Source organism: Salvia splendens, chromosome 18 (assembly GCF_004379255.2).
Source record: "Salvia splendens isolate huo1 chromosome 18, SspV2, whole genome shotgun sequence".
NCBI lineage: Eukaryota > Viridiplantae > Streptophyta > Magnoliopsida > Lamiales > Lamiaceae > Salvia > Salvia splendens.
The window spans coordinates 6,489,004-6,501,056 of NC_056049.1; the positions used below are offsets into that span (position 1 = coordinate 6,489,004).

A 12,053-nucleotide genomic window follows, 5' to 3' on the forward strand; every position below is an offset into this window, starting at 1 on the left:
TGGCGTGGGTCGGACGTCCGATTTTTAATTTTTTTTTATTTTTTAAAAACTCTATATGTACGGCTCGTTGAATTTTATTTCATTCGCACCACTTGTGTTAACAAGTTTATCTCTCTACATCTCTAATTTCAAGTATATCTAGAATGTCTAGTGACAGTGATAGCGAGAATGAATTGGAGGTCGCTGTGGAAGATGCGATTGATAGGCTGCTACAGCAGAGGGCGCAGCGGCGGCAGCAGGCTAGTGGGAAGGGCGATGGGAAGGGCGGATTGTGAAGGGGATGTTCTAGTGACGTGGCAGTGGGATGGGAAGTCCTAGTGACGTGGCGGGAGGTGTTTTCGGGATGTCCTAGTGGATGTCCGAGTGGGACATCCGCCCACTGGAGATGCTCTTATGAAAAAAAAATACATAAGCACGAGTGATTTCATTCATAATTCTAGCTAATCTCTCGGAAATATGACATTACTACTTAAGAAAGGCATCTCAATGGCTTGATTACCCCATCCATATTCTGAACAGCGTTCCCGCAAAACTGCTTTATTTTTTTACTTAAGAAAGGCATCTCAATGGCTTGATTACTGCACTCAAAGTTCACTCCACTTGATTACTTAAGACTTAGGAGGGACTGAACTGAACAAACAAAAATACTAAAATATGTTATTAGTATGACTTTAGATGCTATATGTATATACCCATTCCATTGTAAATACTCTCTCCATCCCGGCTAAGATGACACATTCCTTGATCGACACGAGATTTTAGGAGTTATTGATTAGTGTAAGTATTAAAATAGAGAGAGAAAGAGAGATGAATACAGTAATAGGATTGGGAAAAAATGGTTGGGTGTATTAATTAAAGAGAGAAAGTTTCCAAAAAATGAAAACGTGTCATCTTAGTTGAGGCAAACTAAAAAGGAAAACATATCTTTTTAGGTGGGACAGAGGGAGTATTAATATAGTACATACCAATTTGACTATAAGAAAATAGGTTCGACAAAGCCCTAATCAATGATATATGTGTACCTGATTGGGACAATTTTGATTGTTGGGGCAATAATTCTGGTCAATGATGATAGGATTTAAAGAATTAACCATAGTGAGATCCTCAAAACGAACCTTTATAACAAATCCATTGCTAGGCCTTGACCATGTCTTTATTCTCACACCATTTTGTGTTCCACTAAAAACACACGATTTCACTATCACATTTTCCACTCCTGCTTCATTCAATACCCCATCCTAGACTTCCAATGCTGCATATAACAAAATTTAATGTTTAAAACAGCCATGGACGACGATGTGGAACATTTGGCTGTTTATGGAGGTTAATCCGTTGATGCTTATTTTGTTCGAATTGAGGAATGCAGGTGACTGATCATGATAGAACACACGATAAAAAAAAATTAGTAAAATATATTTTCAAATTCCAAAATATATTTTTCATATGCTTCATATCAAAAGATACTTTTATAATAATTTATAGTACTACTTATATTTGAAAAAGTAAGCTTAGTAGGGTTTCAAGCCCTCGAGCACTTCATTTAGTAATGGATGGACGGGACTAGCCTACTAGAAGAAAGAACTCTCATCAGTAGTCGATGGGACATCAGAATCCGCAACATAACAAAGACGAAGTAATCATTTATTTCATTCATGTCTAGCAATATACCAAGTTAAAAACAAGAGTTTTACCATTGCTCCTTGTGGACACTTCTTGCCAGAAGTTTTGCAGGCCCACAAATTGGCGCCTAGACCATCTAGGGTTCCGCCGCGGATAGAAACTCCGGTGACCCTTATGAACTTTAACCAATGGAAATAAAAATTATAAATTTCATCATCCGATCATTGTCTAAACATAGGCAATTGATAAAAAGACCTCGCTAGAATCCTTATAAAATTACCTTTAATTTGATATATTTTTTACGAAAAAATAATTTAAATCGAGAGAGTTGCGTAAGTTTCAAGCATTAAGATGATCTTGATGAGAAAGAGAAAATGACTTGTTTTAACCACTAGATCTCTTAATCTAATGACTACACATTGGTCTTAATTTGAGATTGCTAATTAATTAGCAATTGATCACAACCATAAAGTAAATACTTTCTTCGTCTCACTTAAGATGTCCACATTCATGAGTGACACAGAATTTTAGGAGGAGTTGTTAAGTGAAGTAAGTAGTTGAATAATTTAAAAAGAAGAGAGAGATTTATTTCTAAATATAGAAAGTGGACATTGGGACAAACTAAAGTAAAAATGAAAGGTGAATATTTTGAATGCGAAAGAGAAAGTAATATAATTATTTAAACAGGGTTGTGATCAATTGAGATTTTTTAGCCTAATTGAGAATTGAGATGCATTATCAGCCACTTATTTTTATTAAATGAGTGGTCCAGAATTTGCCACAGGAAAAATATTTTTAAATTAATTAATTATGAAAGGGCAGAATGGTAATTTCATGGTACATTTTATTCAATAAATACTTTTTAAAATTTTAATTTTTTTTCTTTTTTTTTAAATTTTTTTAAAATTTTTTTTTATCATCTACATATACAATTTATGTCAACTACACACATATAATGTCAACTATATATACAATTCATGTCAACTACACACATATAATGTCAACTATGTGTACAATCCATATCAACTATATATACAATTCATGTCAACTACACACATATAATGTCAACTACATATGCAATTCATGTCAACTACACACATATAATGTCAACTATAAGTTGTTGACTTTTGATGTGCGGGTTATTGACGATAATACCTCCGAGTTGACATAATCTACTTACATTTGACATTTCAAAAATGTTGTGAATGAGTGGCTGAAAATGCACCTCAATTAAGCTAAAAAATCTCAACCTTACATGACCCGAAGTATGAACAATAAATAAATGAGATAGTAGAGACAAAATAAAGCAAACAAAATTAAAAGAATCGAAGTGAAAGTATTAATTACAAATAAGAAATTTGCTCAACTGTGTGTTGTCGGTGGTGGAATTCTGGAAGCAAATGGGCGATTTGCGAGGGCAAGTAGCGATTGTTGGCTTGGTTCGGTGAATCAAATGGTTCTATAATTAGGCTTGCATTCTGCATTTTTCACTCAGCAATTCCAATCAGTAATCACCACTCAATCATCACGCAACAAGTAAATCCCAATTATATTTCTTCGATTCTCACAATTTATTTTCCTCTTTAAGAAATCATCACCTACTATGCATCAGATTGCGCCTTCATTCTATTATGCTAACGTCTAAATTAATCGCAGCACATTCAATCCTCAATTGCTTTCTACTTTTAGGTGGAACTGAGCTCAATAACCTGCATTTGTTTACTAAATCATGGATTTTGAACCCAATTTTTAGGTTAAAGAAATAGGTCATGGCGCCTCCACCGGTTTTGGCTCTGGCGCTGCCCTCGGAAACGGGTCGGGTTCTCAGTATTCAGTCGCACACTGTTCAGGTCGCTCTCCTCAATCCAATTTAAAACCATTTTGCTCTTTCTGTGTAACCTCATGTTTTATTGACTGAAACAACTGTGTGAGGGAGATATAATTGCTGCAAATTTGAGCTCTCAACCTCCATAGATGTTTTTGTACTAATAAGAATCATGTTCCATTAATGGGAGGACATGCAGCTGTTTAGGTTTGTGTGAGATTTCGATATCATGAAATCTTTCTTGTACCATAATTAATAGAGTAATAGACTAATCTCTGCCAGTTTGCGTATTGCATAAAAAACATTGTTTTGCTAGTGTTACATTTCGTTGTAGTTGGTGGCGTATCATTCGTAGTGATAGATATTTAGCTTCATGTTATAGCCATTGCTAAGTTCTCTTTGACTTTAGGGATATGTCGGCAACAAATCAGCTGTCTTTCCTCTACAATTACTTGGATATGATGTAGATCCAATAAATTCAGTTCAGTTTTCAAACCACACAGGCAAGCTGCTTAATTGACTTCATAGTATTCATTCTTTCTGAGGCATAAAACCTGATGTGAGGACACCCGAGTATCTTTACATGTCCAGGCATGTTTCCTAAGAAACATATTGGTTGTATTTCTTAGCATGACTATTCCATGAATTTTGCAGGATATCCTACTTTTAAGGGCCAGGTCTTGAATGGAGACCAACTTTGGGATTTAATCGAGGGCCTTGGAGCTAATAATTTATTGTACTACACACATCTACTTACAGGTATCATTGATTCAACTAGTTTAGTGTTGCGGTCGAAATAACTTTTCTAATATTCTGCTCAATGGTTCTGAAGTCTGAGCTTTTTATGCCTTTTTCAACTGCACTGCAAATTTGTTATACTTATATGATTTCATCTTAATCATATTTATAGTTTTTGTCTTTCGTTCTACATGTTAACAGTTGGCCACATATTGTAGGTTATATTGGTTCAGTCTCCTTCTTGAATACTGTTCTACGAGTTGTGAATAAGCTTAGGTCTGTCAACCCCGGACTTACATATGGTGAGTAGATCCACTAATATGCACATAAATTTTGATTCTAATATTCTCTCTTAAATTGAGAATGTGCTTCTTGTAGTTTCCTTGGAACTTGGAAGTACAAATTAGTGTGCATAGTATTTGTCTAAGATCTTGGTTGAGTAAAGGCTTGGGTCTTTAAAACTAATTTTTGGATAGGTGAAATATACTGCAGCCTTGACATTGTTTTCCTATTCCGTTGCTAACTTGCTATAGTTTGTAATGGAATCTTTGTTTTCAGTGTGTGATCCAGTTTTAGGTGATGAAGGAAAACTGTACGTCGCCGAGGAATTGGTATCTGTATATCGAGAAAAGGTACATTAAATGTTGAATATGGTTTTTCTGTAGTGAAAATTATTATGATATTTATTGTAGTTAAAGGGACTAGTGTAAGTGCTCATTCAGTTTGTTGCAGTACCCACAGGCCCCAGATTAAATTTTGGATGTTCTGAAATGTAGATTTTTAATTATGAAGAGTCATAGTTAATGAACTATTCAATCTTTTGGCCTTTATTCTGGTTCTGCCAAAGCAACCATTTAAAAATTGCTATTGCGTCAGCGTGTACATATAAATATACACATATCAAATCTGAACTGCATAATTTATAATTCAATTGAGAGCATAAATTATTACATTTTTTCTAGAAGAAATTTTGTCTTTATGCTAGCCTAAGAGCGGGCGGCCTATAGCTTTACTTGTGATGCTTTGGCATTTTATTATGGCAATTGTTAGCTTGTTAACTTGATCTTATAGAAGGTTTTGATGAGTTGTACTAGTAAAGAATATATAAAATAATATCATACTCCCTCCATCCCACAAAATAGTGAATAATAGGTTGTGGCACATTTTTGAATTTTTTAAAAAAGGGTAAATCAATGGAAAAACATGAAGTTTGGTTAAATTCTGGTCCATGCCACAACTTTAAAAATCACCCGAAAAAACCACGAAGAATTTTTTTGCAATTATCATGACAAAAATTTAGTGAAATTGTATCTGGTAGCCGGAAAATCGTACTGTTTACCCCCAATGAGTTAAAGTCTATTCACTATTCATACAGAAGACAATGTTGTTTGGTTGAAAACATCAACAATATATTAAACATTTGCGCCAGATTTTTTCGTCGTGGGATAATTGCGAACAAATCCAAACTTCATGATTTTTATGGCTGATTTTTAAGTTGCGGACATGCCTGTATTTGACCAAACTTCATGGTTTTTCCGGAAACTTGCCCTGTATTAAATGTTAGTTAGATTGTAGTTTGAGTAGAGAAGGGGCCCCACTTTACTAGGTAAAGTGTGTTGTGAGTAGAGAAATGGTGGAACATGCAATAAATTTGTAAATAAATTGAGCGAGTGGAGAAATGGTGGACCTTGTGTGGTAAATTTGTAAGTTGAGAAAGTGTGGATAAAAGATAAGGTATTTATGTCCAAAATGTCAAAGAAATAAGTGTGCATTAATTTGTGGGACATCCCTAAATGGCAAAATGTGCACTATTTTGTAGGACGGAAGGAGTATTAGTTTTTAGATATTTTACTGGTTTGACTTGTCAAGTGTTGATTGGCTTGTATGTAAAATGTCAAAGATTATCAGTGTGTCCTACATTTTTCGTCCCTCCATCATATTACATGTTTTTTTTGTTTTATGTTGGCAAAGGAATTGGCTTGATCTTGTTCAAAGTGGACAACATTCATAATTTCATACACAACGATATATAATAAAGGAAAAAGAAAAAGAAATAGGGAAGGGATGGATTTGTAGAGCATTAGCAAAACTACAAAAAATGCACTTATATATCAGACTCGCTCTGATGGCAAAATTGGTTATTACTTTTTCTGAATAGGTTGTCCCTGTTGCTTCCATGTTGACTCCAAATCAATTCGAGGCTGAATTGTTGACAAAATCCAGGTATTTTCCTGCTTAACTTGTATATTAAATACTTCCAAAAGCTGACAAAGCATATCTATATCAGCCTGATCATATGTTATGAATCTTACTAATTCGCTACTCAATAAAGTTGGCCTTATGAGGAGGTGGGTTTAATCTCAGTCACCCATTTCCATTGATTTTCAGTTCATACCAGACAAGGGAAAGGGAACTCCTGTTTTTTGGATACAGCCAAAGCACTTGAAAGAGTTTGTTATGCCAAATTCACAATAAAAACTTCTACTTACATAATGCCAGTTACCTAGAATACTTATTGCAATGGAAAGTTTTAGACTTCAATGATAGAGTTTTGATTTATTTCTACACGTGTCTCAACTGATAAACTCTTGGATTTAGCCAAAACTTGTTTTAATAGTGTAGTCAGCCACATGCTATCGAGCTTTTTTGCTATCATTTTTATCTTTATTTTATTTTATTTTATTTATTTTATATTTGAGGTGTTATCTGGTTAACTTTCAGCCAGTCAAGTCTTTGGACTATCCCTATGCCCTTAGGTGGTGTTCGGTTTCCTAGATAAAATAATACCAAGATATAATCTAGGATTGAGTTGTGAGATTATTTTAGTCATAGGGGGTTAGCTATGACTAATTATCCCATGATTATCCCTCTAGGATTGAGTTGTGGGTTTGAATCTCATGAACCAAACACACTACATATTTAGTCCTGAGATAAAATCTTGCAAATCGAACACCCCCTTAGTGAATTAGGTAGTCTTTAAATATGATTGCAGTCGTCAATCATTATGGTAGGATAGGAATAATATCCCTATGGCGACTTTCTTGGTTCTAGTTTTTCTTCATATTATTCTGGTTCAAGCATCATTTGGAATATAATCTGTATCCGTTCGTGTTATTAATTAGTATGAGCACCCTTAACTCTATCAGTTTTTTTTATGTATTGTCTATCCCTCCTTGTCATCATTTTCCTTGGAGTAATTTTGTCAGTTCCATGCATTGCTCCATTTTTTAAGGATTGTATCTGAGCAAGATGGCAGGGAGGCATGCAACATTATTCATGCTGCTGGACCATCAAAGGTGTTTTCTAATGCTTCAGTCTTAATAGTATCTCAATTATTTATTTTGTAGACTTCTTTTTGTCTTCACTCTTTGACCTAATGAGTTCCAGATGCTGAGAATGATCTCTAAAGGCATTACTAATAAAAGAAATTGTTTTCTTAAACCATCAATTTATTACCACTTTTTTGATCATGTAATGCTACTGGTAATTGCACTAAAAGCCCTAGAATTATACTATGCTATTACAATTATATATACAATAATCATGTTATGCTATTAAAGTTATATTATGTCAGGTTGTCATAACGAGCATAAATGTAGATGGAGAGCTTCTCCTAATTGGCAGTCATCAGAAAGAGAAGGTAATTGAAGCACTCATACTTGTACGGGGCATCTGTTATTTCCACTATAAATGCATATTTTCTACTGATTCTCGTGTATTTTTTTCCTTAATAGTACTTTAAGTTTGTTATTCCCTAATATCCACATTCTTACTGAGCAACTTCGGCTATTACAGGGGCAACCACCTGAGCAGTTTCGGATTCCAATTCCCAAAATTCCGGCTTATTTCACAGTAAGAAGCTGTTTCATTTGTGAATATTACCTTTTCTAAGATAGTATATCTCCGATTGCATAAATGGTTTTCATGATCTGAGAACATCATATACTCTTCTCACCTCACTTTCCTTGAATAAGTTCAAAAGTTCAGTAAAATGCTTTAAACTACATGGAGTACTATTTTGGCTAATTCTACCAGTGGACATGCTTTCCACATTCGACACTCTTAGGGGACTTATCTTATGCATTTCCCCTGAAACATGGCAAAATTGAAGGTATCTAAGTGTTTGCACCGTACAATCAAGAGTGAGCAGACCCTAGAGTATCTCCAAGTCACCCCTTCCCATCGTAAAATGAAAAGTAACTGAACCATTTCTTTCAGTCTTCTCTCAGCTTTATGATTTTGCATGTGGAGTTACATAATCGAGTGATTCTTATTGGACTCATATTTGTCGTGACTTATGTTTGTCTAGAATGTTCTATGTGGTTTGCGTTCTGCTTGCCCAATTCTTTTACAGCTCATTAAATAAGCTTGCCAGTTAGCTGCAGAGCCTCTTTTATTTACTCACAAGAAGAAAACTGCCAAAAAAGATTAAATTTGTGGAAATTATGAGACAAGAATTTGTAGAGTGCTTCATTCTTCTCATACAATTTTTCATCAAAACCAAACAATTATCTTGTAATAGATTGCTACTTCTAACATTGCATCTTCTTTTACTACAGGGAACAGGAGATCTCATGACTGCACTTTTGCTTGGATGGAGCAATGTAATGATTGATAATCCTTATTTTAAGTTCATAAGCCATCTCATTGATGTTATTATTGTGCATCGTTTCTTATTCATTTATCTGATTCTTATCATATAGAAATACCCTGACAACCTCGGCAAAGCTGCAGAACTTTCTGTATCAAGTGTGCAGGTAAGTCTGTTGATTTGGTTATTCTTATTGAATATCGGAGTCATGAACTTCGTAAAGGAGCTGAACTTGCTTTCCTTTCAAAAGTTTGAATTGTTCTTATTTTCTTCTCGGGCGAGGATTCTACCTCGTTTTCTTTAGTATTTACTTCACCTCGGGCGAGTATTCTACCTCGTTTTCTTTAGTATTTACTTCACCGGGATTTCCACATAAACAGTAGATTAAATGTCCGAAGTGATTGCAGTAAAATCACGCCCCATCTCCATCTTATCGTGCATAGTAACAGTTTGAGCTTGTTTGATCATGTAATCCTAAAATCCTATGCATTGTTGATCTAATCGTTCACCAAAAGCATATGTTCCCCTTGCCCGTTGTAGTTATGCATGACTTCTGAGTTTGCTGCAGGCGCTTCTGGTTAGGACAGTAGAAGACTATACGAGGGCTGGGCATGACTGCCAGTCGAGCAGCTTAGAGATTCGTTTGATCCAGAGTCAAGATAATATCCGAAACCCTGAAATCAAATACAGGGCTGAGATGTACAACTAAGAAGCTGTGACCAAATCCATACAACCAAACAGCCACATTACATTATGTTGGGGCAAATATGAAGAAGAGGAAATTGCAGACTTTAGTTTCTCTCAAAAGTTAAATAAATGATCTTATGTTGTACTACAAAATTTCACTTTTTCCCTTTTCATATTGGTGTAATTAACTCGAAAGGTAGTGAGCATCAATTAGTGTTAATCTTTAATAACTACTTTTAATATTTTACTGCCTAGGGAAACTGCTTAAAATTGAAGATTTGTCTCAACTCTTAAACACTTTCTTTTGCTAATAAGAGTATTACCATATGACAAATTATAGCTGCATTACAAGAAAATTTTAAATATCCATTCGAGAGTTGAGTAAATTTATTAATGGTAGGATAATTAATAGTATAATGTAGCTGAAAATAATTGAGATATTGTTTTGAACGCAACGAAAAATGGCTATTGTTTTACCCAAAACTTTACAAGAATAGGAACTGCAAATACAGAAGTTCCTCAGTGAGAGTAACGAGAAACCTAAGTGCGTTGAAAGAGGAAGGGAGCCGGAGGAGTTATCCCCTGGCACGCTAGCTCGGAAGCTAAAGAAGGGTCACGATGGGCGATACACACTAATGCGTGGGAGGTCATATACTTAGAGATGATCAGGTCTAAATGTTTTATAGTGAACACCTTTTAAACAAGAAAACATGTGCATCTCAATACCAAGCTAGCAACATTTATAAGGGTATGCAAATAGCTAGAAATACGCAAGTAATTATATGTAACGGTCTATCATATAGGAGTCTCAAACACACTGTCAAATAACCGATCTCTAAGATACGAAAGCAAGGGAAAAATACATGTCTGCTCGGTGTTGCTCTACATCAGGGGATACAGATTTCCACACCATTGGGGATACGGATTTCCATACCATCCTCTGGTATTCATCGTTGCAGGGTGTTGAAACTGATAACTACTGTATGCTGGTAACCCTGCACACAAGTTTCCAGACCTGTATAATTCTCCGGGATCATTATCATTGCTACCCGGGAAATCAGTTCTGAACATCAGTCCGCGATCAATGCTGCCCCCACTCCAACCAGTAAGCTCATTGTACATGTCTGGTATTGCCATTTGATTGTTGCTCTTCATGTAACTCTCTAATCCCGGGACATCATTGCTCGGATAGGCTTCATCTTCTAGTTCTAGCCACTCAGTCGAGCCAACTGGCCAAAACTCAGCATGTTTACCAGATTGAACTAGTTTCTTGATCAATTTTTCGCCATCAACATTTCCCAACACCGTCACCTTGTGTGCTTCATCAGCATCGATATTCACTTCGTAGACGCCTACACCACCAATCCAATCAGATAGAATGTAGAAAGCAAGGTTGAACAGTTTGTAGCAAGGTAAAACATTATCCTTATCTCATTCGACATTCGATCTTTTGTATTAGGAAAAATTATATCTACGACTATTTACCTTGGATTTTTCGAAGCACTTTCTTCACTTTACGCATGCAACCTTGACAGTGAATGTGGACCTTAAGAACATGTGTCTGTAAAAAACATTACAGTAAGTTAAAACTTTAATGCATGTAGGAATTCAACGTTAACTGAAAGTAACATTAAAGCGTTCCGACCTTCATCTTCACAAAATCAAAGCCGGCGTCTTCCTCAAACATTTTCATCATTCTTAGATGGTAGCTTCCTTACAAGATTAAGGTGTGCTTCCTTATACCTTTCTCACTGCTTCTCCAATTTTCTACAATTTATCATTCGTACATTATTCTGTTATCTTGATATTTCCGAATAGTAGAGTATACAATGTGTGTATATGCAGACAGATATTAGCTATATATATTTGTAAAACAGAACATGAAAAATGTGTTGCAATGGTACTGCACTACTCAGTTTGGATGATTTTGATTCCTTGCATTTAACACTTGATCAATTTTAAAAATTCTTCATATTTATTAATCTTTTGGGGTGATTAATGATGTATATTTATCTTTGTCTCGTATTTTTAAATATAATAAATCAGTGGTCTGAATAAACATTACTAGGAGTGCTTCCTTATAGAAGATAATTGGGATTGATTGTCAAAATTATCATTCTCATCAACATATAAGACAACAATAAACAATTAATGGAAATATTAATATCTTCATTCTTGCTTTATATTATATAATCAACTTTTCATTAATCATTTACAAAATTATGGCTACACCGCCGCTTAAAGTTGTTTGATTAACCTATTTAACCAGAGAGGGATAAAAACTAAAAATAAAATTTCAAAAAAAAAGGACCTTAGTCCTTGCTACTTTTTGGAAGTATTTTTTTTTATCTTTTTTACCCATGCCTTTTGCAACTGCTTTGTGTACATATAATAAATATACATTCTACAAAGAGGCACCAATTTCAAATCAGCCATTATATTATTGTAGCATGCGTGAATCGACCATGACATCCACATTTATTTCCAAATATATTATTATTTCATTTTGTGATTATATTTTTTCCAACTGTTGCATTTCAGGAATAGAAGATTGCCAATATCCAAATGGAAGGTCAGCATGGCGAATGCTAC

The 12,053-nt window shown here is 34.9% G+C and overlaps 2 protein-coding genes across 2 annotated transcripts; one reads left to right on the plus strand and one right to left on the minus strand.

The window, feature by feature from the left end:
• Positions 1–2,963: 2,963 nt before the first annotated feature.
• LOC121777475 (pyridoxal kinase-like) lies at positions 2,964–9,703 on the plus strand. The gene is made up of 13 exons (XM_042174749.1): positions 2,964–3,156; positions 3,374–3,470; positions 3,855–3,948; positions 4,100–4,204; positions 4,402–4,485; positions 4,742–4,815; positions 6,342–6,406; positions 7,416–7,479; positions 7,758–7,823; positions 7,979–8,035; positions 8,743–8,787; positions 8,887–8,940; positions 9,343–9,703. The coding sequence occupies exons 2-13, from the start codon at positions 3,390–3,392 to the stop codon at positions 9,481–9,483; spliced, it is 930 nt and encodes a 309-aa protein (XP_042030683.1). The 5' UTR covers positions 2,964–3,156; positions 3,374–3,389; the 3' UTR covers positions 9,484–9,703.
• Positions 9,704–10,239: 536 nt separating this feature from the next.
• On the minus strand, positions 10,240–11,270 carry LOC121777006. Its single transcript, XM_042174141.1, has 3 exons — positions 11,107–11,270; positions 10,947–11,022; positions 10,240–10,813 (listed from the first exon to the last, which is right to left on the minus strand). Exons 1-3 carry the CDS (start codon positions 11,155–11,157, stop codon positions 10,344–10,346), a joined length of 597 nt encoding a protein of 198 aa, XP_042030075.1. The 5' UTR covers positions 11,158–11,270; the 3' UTR covers positions 10,240–10,343.
• Between the last annotated feature and the right edge of the window lie 783 nt (positions 11,271–12,053).